This window comes from Zeus faber, assembly GCF_960531495.2.
Source record: "Zeus faber genome assembly, chromosome: 19".
Classification (NCBI taxonomy): Eukaryota; Metazoa; Chordata; class Actinopteri; order Zeiformes; family Zeidae; genus Zeus; species Zeus faber.
In genome coordinates, this window is record NC_137206.1 from 2,304,966 (window position 1) to 2,322,465 (window position 17,500).

At 43.4% G+C, this 17,500-nt stretch overlaps 1 protein-coding gene across 1 annotated transcript in view; it reads right to left on the reverse strand.

Moving 5' to 3' along the window:
• Nucleotides 1-886: 886 nt before the first annotated feature.
• Nucleotides 887-17,500, reverse strand: part of smarcd3b (SWI/SNF related BAF chromatin remodeling complex subunit D3b) — a 34,293-nt gene continuing 17,679 nt past the window's right edge. The window contains exons 4-14 of the mRNA XM_080020260.1: nt 17,464-17,500; nt 15,301-15,423; nt 14,143-14,268; nt 11,399-11,494; nt 8,824-8,925; nt 8,079-8,240; nt 5,494-5,591; nt 4,073-4,208; nt 3,823-3,945; nt 3,196-3,297; nt 887-2,799 (exon numbers count right to left, since the gene is read on the reverse strand). The exon at nt 17,464-17,500 is cut by the window's right edge and continues 6 nt beyond it. Coding sequence (XP_079876386.1) covers nt 2,746-2,799; nt 3,196-3,297; nt 3,823-3,945; nt 4,073-4,208; nt 5,494-5,591; nt 8,079-8,240; nt 8,824-8,925; nt 11,399-11,494; nt 14,143-14,268; nt 15,301-15,423; nt 17,464-17,500 — 1,159 coding nt within the window. The 3' untranslated portion in view covers nt 887-2,745. The remainder of the gene's footprint in view (nt 2,800-3,195; nt 3,298-3,822; nt 3,946-4,072; nt 4,209-5,493; nt 5,592-8,078; nt 8,241-8,823; nt 8,926-11,398; nt 11,495-14,142; nt 14,269-15,300; nt 15,424-17,463) is intronic.

Below are 17,500 nucleotides of genomic sequence, written 5' to 3' on the forward strand. Positions count from 1 at the left end.
TCCCAGGAGCCTCCAGTGGAAGGTCCCCAGGAGCCTCCAGTGGAAGGTCTCCAGGAGCTTCCAGCAGAAGCTCACCAGGGGCCTCCAGTGGAAGGTCACCTCAGAGCCACAGCGACCATGGCTCCTACACAGGAGGGCGGTGGAGAACGGTGGGTGGTGTCACCGAGAAGCCCCGGCCTCACGGAACAGATTCTGGGTCAGACGCTGAGGACTGAGGTACTACAAATGACTTAAAAACTACTTTTTGCTTCTCTAGTGAGTGCAGTTAACATAATTTAGAGTACTCTTCTATTAACAAAAAAACACATTTCTGAAAGTCACACCTACAGTTAGTTGCTGGTAGAGCATATAGTTTTTGGCAAAAGTTCCAGAAGGCATTTAAAAAAAAAAAAAAAAAAGACAGAATAAAACATGGAAAGATTTCAAATCCCACCGCCGTACCGCTTCCACATATGTACACGTACTGCTTTGCAAATGTGTTGATTAATGTTGTTGACGCATGCATAGGTCGTCGTGAGATCATCCCGTCGCTTTCCCAAAGAAAGTGTGGACGGAGAACCACAACACAGTGCAAATAAAAAACAAAACAAAACAAAAATAATAATAACCCCCCCCCCACCCCAAAAACAACAAAAAAAGAAAAGGTTCCAGCGAGAAACTGAACTGCCGAGAAAATCCTCCACCCGACGGAACGGAACAACATATACAAACAGGTGGAGCGGCGGGTGCAGAACGCCCGTCACAGCCACTGATTCCATGTGCGTTTCTCGCGTGGTTTGCAGTCCTATCTCACATCATAGCCACGAGAAAAACCTAAGGTACGCCCCCCCCACCCCACCCGCCCCCGCCCCGCCCCCCCGACATCCCAGACAGTACACCGCCTAAACAGAGACACACGGACAGGAAACCAGGCGCAGACATATTTACATTCACATCTCTCGTTGAAAAAAAAAGGTCTTCATATTTCTCCTTCACTCGGGACCAACGCCACTTTCGAAGCCCCCGACCCCGAGGAGCGAACCCTCCCCTCGGGGTCTGCCCCGCCCCGCCCCGCCCCGCGCCGGGGGACTGGGGGCGGGGCGGGGCGGGCGGCCCCCTCCGGACGCCTCGCACGCGGGCGTCGCCGTTGTTGCGTTTGGTTTTTTTTTCCCCCGTTTGTTTTTTACTCCCCCCCGGTTTCTGTTGCCGTGACCTTCGGTGGCGAGTTCTTCAAGTTTAAGAATCGACAAAACGTGACGCCGGGAGGAGTTGGGACCGCGACGAAGAAAAAAACAAAACAAAACAAAACGGAAAAGTGAGCCAAGCAGCGTCCTCGCCGACTGTCGCCGTGGCGCGCTTGGCGGCTGGGGTTGCCGCGCGACCCCCCGTGGGTTTGGCGGGGTTTCAGCAGCCTTTCCGAAAAACAGCGTCGCGATGGAGCCCGGCTCCACCTCCCACCAAACGCCGACGTGTTCTCGCCCCAAAGGGAAACTGGGGCTGGCGGCGGCACAGACACTGACGTATGAGACGGTGGCGACGCTGCTGTGATGCTGTGTTGACGGAGACGGGGGTTTTGGGAGCGCTCACAGGAGCTAGGCTAGCTGAACCCCTCTGCGGCCATGCATTGAGCTAACACAGTTAGCACGCAGCCCGTCGCTGACCCCGCGCCGGATGCACGGGGACGACGTGGGTATCGAACTTCTCGTCCGCACCCGGGCGAGACGGACAGAAAGTCAATTACCCCCCCCCCCCGAAAAACTGGGGAATCCCTTTAAGTTGTGACGGGGCCGCAGATCAGTTTGGGAATTGGTGAAAAAGTGGAAAATATGAATAAAACAAACGGTTGAAAGCTCGGCTCCTGAAATGGAACAACTCCAGCTCCCCATGAGCAAACCTTCATCCTGCTGGTGTCATTAATTCAGTACACGCTAAAAAAACACGAACTACAACAAATGAAAATGGCACGCACACACACGCACACACACACACGCACACGCACACACACACACACACACACACACACACACACACACACACACACACATGCCGTGTGTTCTCATTCTTTAACACTGATTTTAAAAAGAAAAACACAAAACAACAGAACTTTTTGTTTGAGCCGAACTCCGAGACATTAGACGATATCACTGTCCTGTGACATCATCACGTCCAGCTGTGACGCCATCGCCTCCGGGATTCCACGTCACCCCGTCCAGCTGCGACATCATCGCCCCCTGGCTGTGGAGTCGTCACGTCCAGCTGCTACATCATCGTCTACAGCTGTGACATCATCGCGTCAGCCGCGACATCGTCACACGGCTCGTCTCCGTCCGCTTCGGTTCTACGGAAACGCCGCAGTGCCAGAGCAGCCCTGCAGGGGGCGATCCTCCTCATACTTCATCCGTTTACAGCATAGACAGCCGCTGCGGGCGTGCGGTGGAGCCTTCTTGGAAAAGTTACCCTCCGTGGTAGTGTTGTTGTCCAGATGCATGCTGGGATACGTGGGGTATCTAAGAGAACACATCCGGGTGATTTTGGAGCTTGTGGCTTCACATGAACCTCAGTCGGGACCAGAACCGGAGACCAGTCCAGATGGGGGTCGGGTGGAGGGTCCAAAAGCAGGACCTCCTCACAGTGCTGCACAGTACCACACACACACACACACACACACACACACACACACACACACACACACACACACACACACACACACACGGGCGCGCGCGTGCGAACACGCACGCCCACGCGGCTCTAGAAAGGTGGAGGATCTTAGGTGTTGCGGACGGCCAGAGCCTGTTCCAGCTCCTGTCTCCGCTGCTGGATCTGTGCAGGGCAGAGGGGTCCACATGGAGACAACTGTTACTGTTGGCTTCATCAGTCCATTTGTGTTTCGTTCATTTATTTTTCCTCCGTAGCATTTGAGATAAAAAAAGTGAATGTGTTGTATCTTTATTACAATTATCTGTGATATAAGTATTTTGATATATATTGATATTATGACATGAAGTGATAATGTGAGGAATATATGTTTTACTATTTAATTATGGGTATCAATTCATAATATATATTGGTATTATTATATCAGTATCATATATATTGTATATTTAGAATATAATAATAAAAATATAATTGTTATTATATACAATAATAACAATAATAATAATAATAATAATAATATTTTTTTCTTTCATTTATACACAGTATGAGCGCCGTCTGTACCTTGCAGTAGAAGTAGCGGCTGACCGCCTCCTGGGACCAGGGTTCGTGGTAAAACTCGGCCCTACGCTCCTCCTCGGGGTTCCCCACCACGTCCGTCATCAACTGCAGACAAGCAGAGAGCAAAGATAATATATGTGTGTATATATATATATAAACATATATATATATATATATTAAAGAAAGCACACATCAACTGGAGTATAAGGGTTGAACACAGTTAAACAGGGATAAAACAAACAAGGTAATAACTGGTAAGATGGCGTGCCGTGAACCAGCGCCTAGTGGTGAATGATGGTATTGTAGGAAAAGACAACGATAATATGCCAGTAAATCCATCATGAAATACAACTTAAATGATGGAAAATAATGGGAGCACTTCTGCAAATGCTCCCCCTAGGGCTGCAGGGCACTGAATACAATTGTAGAATATGAAAATTGAGTGCATGTGTACATGTGTTTTGTGTGCATGTGTGTTTCTGTGTCAGGCAGAGATTTCCATGATCACCATGAAGATGTTTGAGTGTTTCTACACATATTTCTGTGTTTGCGTGTGTAACAGGGTGATAAACACTGTGTATGTGTGTGTGTGTGTGTGTGTGTGTGTGTGTGTGTGTGTGTGTGTCCTACCTTGAGGTCCCGGCTCTGGGACTTGAGCCAGTCCTGGATGTAGCCTTTGGGGTCCCTGGAGAAGCTGAGCATGAAGTCCCTCTGGATCTTCAGCTGGTTGATGGACTCGATGGTCTCGTGGATCTGAGGAGGGGAAGGGGACCGGTCACATGACCACGTGACCACATGACCTCGTGACCACATGACAACGTGACCACATGACCACGTGACCCGGAGGCCGACCAACCGGCGGCTGTCTCTGGGCTCTGACCTTGTTGTCCAGCGAGGCGATCTCCTGCTGGTTGGCGGTGGAGAGCAGGAAGCTGCTCATCTGGCTCTTCAGAGGATCCTCCACCTCCACGTCGATGTCGTAGCACGCCGTCTTCTTCTGGTCGTTGGGGTCCACGCTGGGGAGAGGGGCGGATCATTTGACATGGTGTTTTACAATAATAATAATAATAATAATAATAATAATAACCTTTATTTTATGGCACCTTTAATACCCAACATGCAACTCAAAGCGCTTTATATTAATATAAGGCAACAGAATATTATTATATATTATTATTATTATATTAATTATATGAATAATTAAATAATTATATGAACAAAAATAATATAATGAATAATGAATAGTGAATAATTAATAATAAATATAATAAAGTTATTACTATAATAATATATTTTTGAAAAAAATTAAATAAAAAATAAAAAAACAACACAAAATGCATTTAATAAAAAATATATTTTATACGTAATTGCGGGCTTTTTATTTTTGGAAATCAATTTAGTCAGAAATTTAAGAATTTATGATCCTCAGTGAATGGTTTTCATTTGGACAATTACTACTTCCCTCAAATTATTGGTTTCAAATTATTACAATTGATCTACTCCAAGCGGTTCGCAGACAACTGTCAAAATAATCTCCACAACAGTTTGAGGCTCTTTGCAGCAGATTTCCAACACATCATTCAATGCTCAAACAGCTTCTTTCACACAATCGTTATTCAATCGACCAAAACCCCCAAAACGAAATAAACTTTATTTGCACAGCGCAGGGGTGTCAAAATGTGGAATGATTGATGATCAATCAACTCAACACTTTTTATATTGAGATTGAACAATTATTTCAAACTGGAACTGGAAATGATATGATATATGATATATGATATATTAAATATGAGATATGATATATGATATATTAGATATGAGATATTAGATATGAGGCATGAGATATTAGAAATGATATATGAGATATTAGATATGAGGTAGGAGATATTTGATATGATATATTATCTATGATATATGAGATATTAGAAATGATTTATGAGATATGAGATATGATATATGAGATATGATGTATGAGATATTAGATGATATATGAGATATGATATATGAGATATTATATATGAGATATGATATATGAGATATTATATATGAGATATGATATATGAGCTATTCAATATTTAATATGAAATATGATATATTAGATATGACATATGAGATATGATATATTAGATATTAGAAATGAGATATGATATATTAGATATGAGATATGATATATTAGATATGACATATGAGATATGAGATATGAGATATGATATATTCGATATGAGATATGATATATTAGATATGTTATATGAGATATGAGATATGAGATATGAGATGTAGTGTTGAGTCCGGGGCCGGTACCTGATGACGTGGTTGATGACGATGGGGTCGGGCGGCAGCAGCAGGTTGGTCAGACGCTGTGGGATCTCAGAGAACTTGAGCCGAGGGCAGTCGAAGATCTGGAGAAATAAATAACCCAGAAAACATTTCATTGTTTTTGCTGAATGTTGTGATGTCATAAAACTCGCGACAAACTCTATTCTTTGCATTTTTACTTGGCGCTGAGAAAGTATGTATGTATTATATAATATAATAAATACATATATAATCTCACCTCCACTTTACAAAAATGTCACCTTTTTCCTCGTCATACATAACAGAAAAATACGTCGTGGAATCATAGTTGTTGAATAAATTAATAAATAGTAATAATAAATAGATTTTCTTCCACAATAGTGAAATTAATTAAAAACAGTAACCAGTACTGTATAATTGAATAATTATACAGTAAAATAACTATAAAAACAATTAATGTTTTTTCGTGCAGCTTTATGTCGGACTTTCTTGAGCAATAAAAAAATAGAACGTAGGCTCTGTTCACTTCAAATTATTACTTCAAAAATTTGATGTATAAATTAATAATACAGTTATATATCTTCTGTTTTGCATGTGTATTGTTTCTTTATAGTGCATTGCATTATATTAATAAAAATGTATCATCAATCCATCCATCCACCCACCTCTCTATCCATCCCTCCCTCCATCCACCCATCTCTCTATCCATCCCTCCACCCATCTCTCTATCCATCCATCCCTCCATCCACCCATCTCTCTATCCATCCATCTATCCATCCCTCCACCCATCTCTCTATCCATCCATCCCTCCATCCACCCATCTCTCTATCCATCCATCCATCCATCCCTCCACCCATCTCTCTATCCATCCATCCATCCATCCATCCACCCACCTCTCTACTCATCCATCCATTCATCCCTCCATCCATCCACCCATCTCTCTATCCATCCCTCCACCCATCTCTCTATCCATCCATCCCTCCATCCACCCATCTCTCTATCCATCCCTCCACCCATCTCTCTATCCATCCATCCCTCCATCCACCCATCTCTCTATCCATCCCTCCACCCATCTCTCTATCCATCCCTCCATCCATCCACCCATCTCTCTATCCATCCATCCATCCATCCCTCCATCCACCCATCTCTCTATCCATCCCTCCACCCATCTCTCTATCCATCCATCCACTCATCTCTCTATCCATCCATCCATCCATCCACCCACCTCTCTACTCATCCATCCATTCATCCCTCCATCCATCCACCCATCTCTCTATCCATCCCTCCACCCATCTCTCTATCCATCCATCCATCCATCCATCCACCCATCTCTCTATCCATCCCTCCACCCATCTCTTTATCCATCCATCCATCCACCCATCTCTCTATCCATCCCTCCAACCATCTCTTTATCCATCCCTCCATCCATCCACCCATCTCTCTATCCATCCCTCCACCCATCTCTCTATCCATCCATCCCTCCATCCACCCATCTCTCTATCCATCCCTCCACCCATCTCTCTATCCATCCCTCCATCCATCCACCCATCTCTCTATCCATCCATCTATCCATCCATCCATCCATCCCTCCATCCACCCACCTCTCTATCCATCCCTCCACCCATCTCTCTATCCATCCATCCATCCATCCACCCACCTCTCTACTCATCCATCCATTCATCCCTCCATCCATCCACCCATCTCTCTATCCATCCCTCCACCCATCTCTCTATCCATCCATCCATCCATCCACCCATCTCTCTATCCATCCCTCCACCCATCTCTTTATCCATCCATCCATCCACCCATCTCTCTATCCATCCCTCCACCCATCTCTTTATCCATCCCTCCATCCATCCACCCATCTCTCTATCCATCATCTATCCATCCATCCATCCATCCATCCATCCCTCCATCCACCCATCTCTCTATCCATCCCTCCACCCATCTCTCTATCCATCCCTCCATCCATCCACCCATCTCTCTATCCATCCATCTATCCATCCATCCATCCATCCCTCCATCCACCCATCTCTCTATCCATCCCTCCACCCATCTCTCTATCCATCCCTCCATCCATCCACCCATCTCTCTATCCATCCCTCCATCCATCCACCCATCTCTCTATCCATCCATCCATCCATCCACCCATCTCTCTATCCATCCATCCATCCATCCACCCATCTCTCTATCCATCCATCTACTTGAACTTGATCTACTGTATCTATCCATCCATCTATCCATCCATCCATCCATCCACCCATCTCTCTATCCATCCATCCATCCATCCACCCATCTCTCTATCCATCCATCCATCCATCCACCCATCTCTCTATCCATCCATCCATCCACCCATCTCTCTATCCATCCATCCATCCATCCACCCATCTCTCTATCCATCCATCTACTTGAACTTGATCTACTGTATCTATCCATCCATCGCCTACAACCACATGCAGTACCTCTTTGTCCCCACTAGAGAGCGAGCCCCACACTGGGAACCAGTGCTATGTGGTGTTATTGTCTCTGACTTGTGCACTGGGGACATTTCCCCGATACCTCATTTTGGGCTGGTATTGGGCAGCTTGTACCTGCTGGAAGTACTTGTCACAGTTGATGTACTCCTTGTCGTGGGAGTCCTGCAGCTTGTTGGTCTTGACGTACTGCCACAGGGCCTGGATGATGCAGGACCGGGTCTGGGTGTGGATCCCCAGGAGGCGGGCCAGCCGGGGGTCCAGCTTGAACTGGGGGGGCTGCAGCGTGGACGCAACACAGCAGTAATGAAAAAACGATATATATAAAGAATCCCATGAAGAAGCCACAGCTCTCAAGGACTTTTAATGAAAATAATGACATGGTCAGTCACAGTAATGCATTGTTATTGCTGATGTGATCCCAAGGGGGTGTTTAATAAGCTTGACTAACACTTTACAATTTATTATATAATTATTATACTTTTTTATTATAATGCGTATTATTATTATAATGCGTATTATTATTATTATTATTATTATTATTATTACAACTAATAGTAATACTACTACTACTACTACTACTACTACTAATTGTTTTAAAAGAAATGTAAGGAATATATAATATAGTATCATATATGTTTAAAATAAATCATATATATTATATTAAAATATAAATATATAAAAATATTCAATAAAAAAACAATACAAACTAAGAACACATTTATATTTAACTTATTATAATTTATTTATTATAAAAATAACTATAATATAATAAATGACATTATGATATTATTATTATTAATATTTCTATCTTGATTTTCAACAGGGCTGTTGGCCGCTGTTGACTCAGTGGCGCCCCCACCTGGTAGTCCAGCATCAGCAGCAGGGTGCAGCGCACGCTCACGTCCCCGGGCCGCTTCACCTGGAAGCCGTCGGTCTCCTGGGTGGTCGGGGTGCGATGCCACTGAGGGAACGCAGACAGGACACTTCAGGACATTCCACACAGCAGACAGGACACTTCAGGACATTCCACACAGCAGACGGGACACTTCAGGACATTCCACACAGCAGACGGGACACTTCAGGACATTCCACACAGCAGACAGGACACTTCAGGACATTCCACACAGCAGACAGGACACTTCAGGACATTCCACGCAGCAGACAGGACACTTCAGGACATTCCACACAGCAGACGGGACAATTCAGGACATTCCACACAGCAGACAGGACACTTCAGGACATTCCACACAGCAGACAGGACACTTCAGGACATTCCACACAGCAGACAGGACACTTCAGGACATTCCACACAGCAGACGGGACAATTCAGGACATTCCACACAGCAGACAGGACACTTCAGGACATTCCACACAGCAGACAGGACACTTCAGGACATTCCACACAGCAGACAGGACACTTCAGGACATTCCACACAGCAGACAGGACACTTCAGGACATTCCACACAGCAGACGGGACAATTCAGGACATTCCACACAGCAGACAGGACACTTCAGGACATTCCACACAGCAGACAGGACACTTCAGGACATTCCACACAGCAGACAGGACACTTCAGGACATTCCACGCAGCAGACAGGACACTTCAGGACATTCCACACAGCAGACGGGTTTTTACCACAACAACACGCATTAAAAAACTAATTCAACAAAGACAAATGAAGACAAAGAAAAGAACTAAAAAATAAACTGAAATTAAAACCCGGCCCTCCAAAACAAACAGGAAATCCCATTAAATACATTTTTGCCTTCTTCATGAATGTTTTCGTCCTCATTTCGGAGAAAACCCTCCGTGTCCAACAGCAGGGAATGGAACCCACTAGAGGGCGCTAAAACCCACTGGACAACCCTCCTCAGAGCCGTCCTCATTCCATCGACCGAGACGTGGTCCAGTGGCTGTTTGACCGACGTTTCATTGACATTATTCTTCTCTATTTCTAAAAAATTGGCTAGAAATGAAGATAAACTTCAAGAGGGTCTAAAGGTAAAGGATAATGCTAAGAAGACAGGAAAATTAAAAGTAAAATAGAAAAGGTCAAGAGCCGACAGAACAGTTGATGGATTAGAGGTCAGCGTCTGCCGCGGTGCAGCTCGGAGGCGTTTTCTGCTTCGACTTCATTTAAATTCAACGTTCAGACGGTGAAACCTGGTGCAGCAAACCAGGCGACGTGACGCCAAAACTACACTCAGAGACACCTTGAGCAGATTTTAACATGTAAATATAAACATGTTCATAATTTTTATGGTTTTATTATTTAACAATTTTATATTATATATTTTATATAATATAAAGTGTTTTTATATAATACATTTTAAACATATATATGATACTATTTTATATATTCCTTACATTTCTATTTAAACAATTAGAAGTAGTAGAAGTATTACCATTATTGGTAATAATAATAATGTAATTTAACAATTAACCATTATCATTATTATAATAAATAAATGATAATAAGTTAAATATAAACATGTTCTTATTTGTATTGTTTTTTATTTAATATTTAAATATCATATATATTATATAATATACAGTGTTTTGTATAATATATTTTTTTATTTCTAAATTATATTTTATATTATAACATTTCTATTAAAACCATTCCCTGCACCAAAATAAAATGAACCGACAGACCATGAGACGTCTGGAGGTTTAAAAAGAAAACCGAAGTCGATTTTATCCAAGAATTGTTTTCTCGAACTTTCTTGCAGAAACGCAACGTACGGGTCAACAAAAGTAATATTTACAGTTTATCGACGGGAACGACCTGCAACTGCTGGAACAGCTGGGCCGCAGGTGCAGAGGGACGAAAATCTGAGGACGTAAGGAAACTCTGGGCGCTGCTCGGTGCCTTCCCTGCATTTTAAGGCCCCTGGGACCAGGTTAGTGTTGGCCCTGTGTTCACGTTAGCGCCCCCCTGTGGACGAGCGGTGGTGTCTCCAGCTGCATCGCCTCTTGTCTCAAAGATCTGCCTGGAATTATGTAGCTTTACATTGGAACACCAGCATTTTGGAAGATGTATAAAATAATAATAATAATAATAATAATAATAATAATAACAATAAATAATAATGTTTTATATATGATATTATAATAATATTTATATAACAATATTAATTATTATTAATAACTGATGAATAAAAAAAAAATTAATTTTAAATAAAATTGGCAAATATACAGAATTTTTCGATAAATACAACATAATTTGTCAAATACAAAGAAAATTCAGAATATACAAACGCAATTTTATGCATTAATCTATCTCCATGAAACGTATGTACTTCGATTAGTAACTTAAACGGTTCAAAAGGCAGTGAAACGTGGTTAAAAAGGCGGTGCAACGTGGTTAAAAAGGCAGCAAACGTGGTTAAAAAGGCGGGGGAACGTGTTTAAAAAGGGTGGAGACCAACCTCCACCAGGTGGTTGTCGGGGCCGTACAGGTCCTTGTCCAGCTCGATCACCAGACTCTTAAAGAACGACGAGAACTTCCGCTTCTGCTTCCCAGGCTGAGGAGCAGAGAAATAGGATTATGATTTATTATTTAAATGAAGACACAAACACACACACTAAAGGGTTTAAAACCTCCATTATATTGTGTTTGAAAGTGCGAAAAACAATCCACACAATTGACTGATATAAAAATGAATTTATTGATAGTGAATATGATGACATCTAACGTCAAAATCCATAACGTCATCATTTCATATTAGTGACTTATTTACTTTGTTTTGGATCCAGTTCCAATTGAGGAACTCAACGTCACTTTGGGCCGTAACGCGGGCTCCGGTTCACTGCTGTCGTTTGTGGGATTCAGTGTAAAGCCGGCGTGATGATGCTGCAGCTGTTTATTCTGAAGATGATCCTGATTATCAATAATCAATTAAGCAGCAGGATCTTGGACGACTGGTTTTCTCATCGTCAGAGTGGGATTTGGCCCAAAAATATTAGAAAGAAGAAAACCCTGACCCAACGCTGAAACGATGTGATGTAAAGATATACACAAACGTCCACACACACAGGACATAAAAATAACTTTGTACAAATAAAGAATCAGAAACTGAAAACATAGTAAAAACACAGTAAAAACAGGATAAAAGACATAAAAAAAAGTAAAAAATGCAGATAAAAACACAGATAAAAACAGTAAAAACTAAATAAAAACACTGATAAAAACACAGATAAAACACAGATAAAACACAGATAAAACACAGTAAAATACAGCAAATACAAAGATAAAAACACAGTAAAACATGGAGAAAACACAATAAATCAGTAAAAACACAGAAAAACACAGTAAAAACACTGTGCATGCTGTAGTGTCCTTGAGCAAGACACTTAACCCCTAATTGCTCCTGATGGCTGCGTCCGTCGCTGTTTGAACAATTGTAAGTGGCTTTGGATAAAAGCTTCTGATCAATGACTAAATGTAAATGTAAATGTAAATAAAACAGTAAAAACACAGTAAAAACACAGATAAAATCACAGAAAATAAATGTCAGAGGGCAACTGAACGAGCGACAAACTGCTGTTCACCGAAAAGCACTTTGTCAATATAAACAAAGTCGGTCTCTGTTTGGAGCAGCAGCGTGTTCTCAAGCGTGACCCCCTGAAGTCGGTCTCTGTTTGGAGCAGCGTGACCTCCAGCCTGATCCTCTGAAGTCGGTCTCTGTTTGGAGCAGCGTGACCTCTTGACCCCAGGCTTTTTATTCCTCCAATGTCTAAACATTCTGCAAAAGCCCTCATCGCTTGTTTAATCTGCTCTGACAGATTGCTTCCACGTCTGGAGGTTCGATCTGGTTTGATCCGGTTTGAGCCACGTTAGTATGAGACGCCTGAAAAAACTTCCAGCGAAAAGAGGGAAATGTTCCCTTGCTGACAGTATATTTATATAAAACACAGTAAAATATAAATATTTATAAATATTTTTCGGGCTGGACCCCTTATAATAATGGACCGCTATTGTATTTGATCAGATTTTTTATTATTATTATTATCCTTTCTGCATTCTGCATTTTTCAGACTAAAAGTGTCTGGAACACGACAACCGGCGAACCCACGCACACAGCTAAGGTATTGTTCGAACCGGGACGTCTCAGACATCTTGCGGTTCAAGTTTTGATCCATATCGATCTACAATTTAGAGCAGGAATTAGTCAAAAAACGATTAAAGTTTTCACGTAAGTAACAGAACGTTCTCGCATCGCCGGATACGCCAACGTTGTACGACTTCCTGTCGGGTGGTGCAGCGAGGTGAGTTTGTGGAGCGGGCGCTTTGTGACATCACCATCCAATTTGTTGTTTAAGTGCAGGTTGTGGCTCTGGGGGGCCTGGTATAGACTCCATGGCACTGTACTGGTTGCTTCTAGCAGTATCCAGACGACCGCACACACCACTCAGCTTTTATTTTGATATTTTATCTCTTTTGACCTTTTTGTGAATGAACTTGTTTTGTTGGCATCGAACCCGCTGCCGTGTCCCTCCTTACTTTGCGACATTCGTGCCAATCGAAAGTCCCGCTTGTGACATCATGTTAAATGAGTCCAGCTGACATCTCTGGGGGGTCATTCGCATTCGGAGCGCTGCGCCGCGTGGACGGCAGAGCCGCCGGGGCCCGTGCGACGTTCAATGTCAACTCGGAAAATTGTAACTCGTGCTCCCTTTCAGAGAACCCGGAAAACCGTAATACGCAATGTTGCTGCCTGCAGCAATATTTATTGTTATTAATACTATTGTTACATATATATATAGAGAGAGATTCCTATTTGACCTAAACCACCGAAACCAATCTTTGTTACTTTACTTTCAAAACTGACTTCGCTGTTGAAAATGCAGATATTCCGCTTTGCAAACCAGTAAAGTAAGTAAATAGTACACTCAATTTCAGTTTTGGATCATCTATTGTATTATCTATCATATAATAGAGCATGGAGGGAGCTGGATTATATAGAAAAAATGATAGATTACAAACTTATTAAACTCAATTTTTTAGAAAAATAAAAATCAATTAAATATAAATATCCCCACGTGAACCCAAGTGGGGCCGCCACCCTGAGGTTGAAAACTTCCAAAACTTGTGTGAAATAAATGAATAAATAAACAAAAAATAAATAAAAATAAAAATAAATAAAAAATAAAAAATAAAGTAAAATCTCACGTCGTCGAGCAGCTTCCCCTCGACCCGCAGCTCCCATGATGCAATGCTGCCGTCCGAGTCGTCGGCGTCGGGCTTGGCCGGGTTGAACGTGTTGGAGATGTACAGCCTCAGTTTTCGTTTTTGCTGCTGACGCGAGGATAGGTCAACCACACACGCACGCACGCACGCACCCACGCACGCACGCACGCACGCACGCACACACACACACACACACACACACACACACACACACACACACACACACACACACACACACACACACACACACACACACACACACACACACACACACACACACACACACACATCTTGTTACTACTGGGAGATCGTTAAGGCACTCATACGGAAAACAACGTTAAAATGTGTTTATTTAAACATTAATACATCAAAAACATAACAGCAAACATCCCAGAATATAAAGGGGCGTGGCTTCATTGTCACATGGTTGAAAATCTGTGCAGATAAGACGATTTCATTGTTTATAAAAAGGTGTAAAATGTATTCCTCTGTTTATCCTTCAGCACACGATCCAGTAGCTTTCCCTTTCAACGACATTTTATGGCCTAACGTTGAAATCAATTCAGGCTTTTTAACATAACACCCAAGACGCACTCAGTTGCTAAAAAGTTTTGTAAAAGTAGTGTCACGCTAAAGGACAACGCACACGTTGTGTTTATCTAATTTACAACGTGCTTCTTTGCTTGCACACATTGAAGAAAGCGAAAAAAAAATTCTAATATTAAAGTGGTAATCCGTAAGATTACTTTGTTTAAAGAAATCCCACATTTGATACTGACTTTAACTGGCATTTCATAAGAAACAGCCTTTCATTGTATTTGCACTCTGCATGGTTCTCCTGTATACTGTACGCAGTTTCCACTGTTGGCGGCGGGGTCCGCCACCCTTGCAAGAAGTGAAAGTGCAGCCGCGGGGGAATCAGCTAAAGCAGCGTAGCTCGTTGCTACGCTGTTTTGTAAACTGTCGATATGGATGAGCATTCACGAAAAAGGGACCAAAAATATCCCCAAATATTTTTACGGATTACCACTTGAATGAAATGCAGTTTTCAAGCTATATTGAAATCCTATCAAATCAAAATGTATAAACGCATTTGCCGCCACCAGGGCCCGGTAGACAGCGCGTCGGGAATCCTCTTACCTTCATGGGTCTCTTCAGCGCCTCCTGGATGTCCACCCGCTTCCGCATGATGGTCTGGTCCAGTTTGCGTTCGAAGGCCAGCAGGTCCATGTAGGCCTGGGACTCCGGGACCAGCTCACGGATCTGCAGCGGGAGGGGGAGATGAGTCCACCGCCACTAAATCTTTTTGTACCCTCGATTCACAGTAGATCCGGCGGCACTACGGAACTATCCCGTTTGACCACCAAGAACCTCGGGAACAACGACAACTGTGATTATTATTATGGACTATACTAACAGTAAGTGATGTAAGACTCGCAAACGATTCGTTCGCGGCGAACACGTCCTTTAAACGAGCCTGGAGCCACTCCGCTAAGAGAGTGAATCTTTGACTCACAAACTGAAAATAACTACTGAGACTAAATTAAAGTCCAGTAAAGAGATAAACATTGATTAACGGACGACATTTCATGGTGCATGTGCTTTTAAATGGACAAAATTGAAAAGTGGAGGGAGGTGAAGTCATCTGGAAGCATGTTTTTAGTATTCCCAACAACCGCGACCCTCCTTGTAATCTGCAATGTTTGAGGAAATAATAATAATAATCACAATAATAAATACAGCTGCAGGCAGCAACACACGGGGTCGGGTTAAGTCATGTTCAGTATGTATTACAGGTTCCCGAATCTGCGCTCTGTGATTATATGCGCGGACGCTCTCCGACCGTGTCAGACCAGACGTCACCGAAAATCACAGACTCTTTCTTCAATAATTCCAGTTCAAATTGGCGTTTGAGGAAGAGCCGCCGGAGGGCGCCGCGGCCGGGGAGAGAGCGGGGGAGGCGCCGGCGCCGGCGCTCCCGCTGCGCGACTGGCTCTTCCTGTCACATCCCTTGTGAAACGCGGGACGAGTTAGAGTTTTCCGAGTGTCCCTTAAACGCAGCACCGGCTCAAGCCGCCTGTCTGGACGTCGTACTCGCGAGCGGCCGGAGGGGAACGAGTTCCGAGAGACGAGGCTCGGATTTCTATAACGCCGCCTAGGGTCCAGCCCTAGGCGTTGGACCCCTAATAATAATAATAATAATAATAATAATAATACTGATAAAAAAACCCCAAAATAATAATAATACTGATAATAATAATAGTGATAATAATAAGAAGAAGAACAATATTATTATTATTATTATTATTATTATTATTAATAATAATAATAATAATGATAATAATAATAATAATAATAATAATAATAATAATAATAATAATAATAATAATAATAATAAACTATTGATACAGCGCCTTTTGAACAAAGTGCTTTTCGCACAATGAAGAAAGAGTCTGGGCCACGCCAGTGAGAGCTGCCTTCCCTCTCTATCCCTCCATCCCTCCATTGTTCTTCCTCCTCCTCCTCCCTCCCTCTCTTCCTCTCCCTCACCTTCATTGTTCCTCGCCTATCGCCATCGCCCCTTCACTGGGACAAGAGACTAGCACGCAAACACTCTCTCTCTCCTCCCTCCCGCCTCTCCCCTTCTTCCATCTTTGCCTCCTCCCCTTCCTTCCTCGCTCTCTCCCTCTCTCTAACTCCCTTCCTCATTCTTGCTTGGTCTCTCTCCCTCCTTCCCTTCCTCTTTCTCCATCTCTCCATCCCCCCCACCCTCCCTCCATCCATCTCCACCTCCCCCGCCCTCCCTCCCTCCCCCTCTCCTTGTCCGGGTATCATGAGGTGATAAAGACCCTCAGAATCCAGACGAACGCCCTCAGACTTCAGAGCTTCACATCAACCTCCACTTTCTGGGATGTGGGCAACGTAGCACTGCAGCACCACCACCGTGCACGTCGCCGCCACGCCCCGCCACGCACGCCACCATGCCATCGTGCACACCGCCATGCCATCGTGCACGTCGCCATCGTGCCGCCGCCCTGCACGGCGCAGGGATCGAACCCTCCCTCACCTGCGGCGGGGTCCGACCCCCTCCAGCCTCCCGTTATAACTCCTCGAAATGCAAATCAAACGAACGACGACAACCCATAATCCCTTTGATCGCCCTTCTGTCCCTCTCTCTCTCTCTCTGCTGGTCTGTAAATGGCACACACTCGTCTGGGGCCAAACGTCGAGCTTTCCGCTCCACAATGCGACGGAACGGAAAAAAACAAAACATCGTCAACAAAGCTAGAGATGCAGCCTCACCCTTTGCGGAAGAATCTTGTCTGCCATCTTCCTTCTC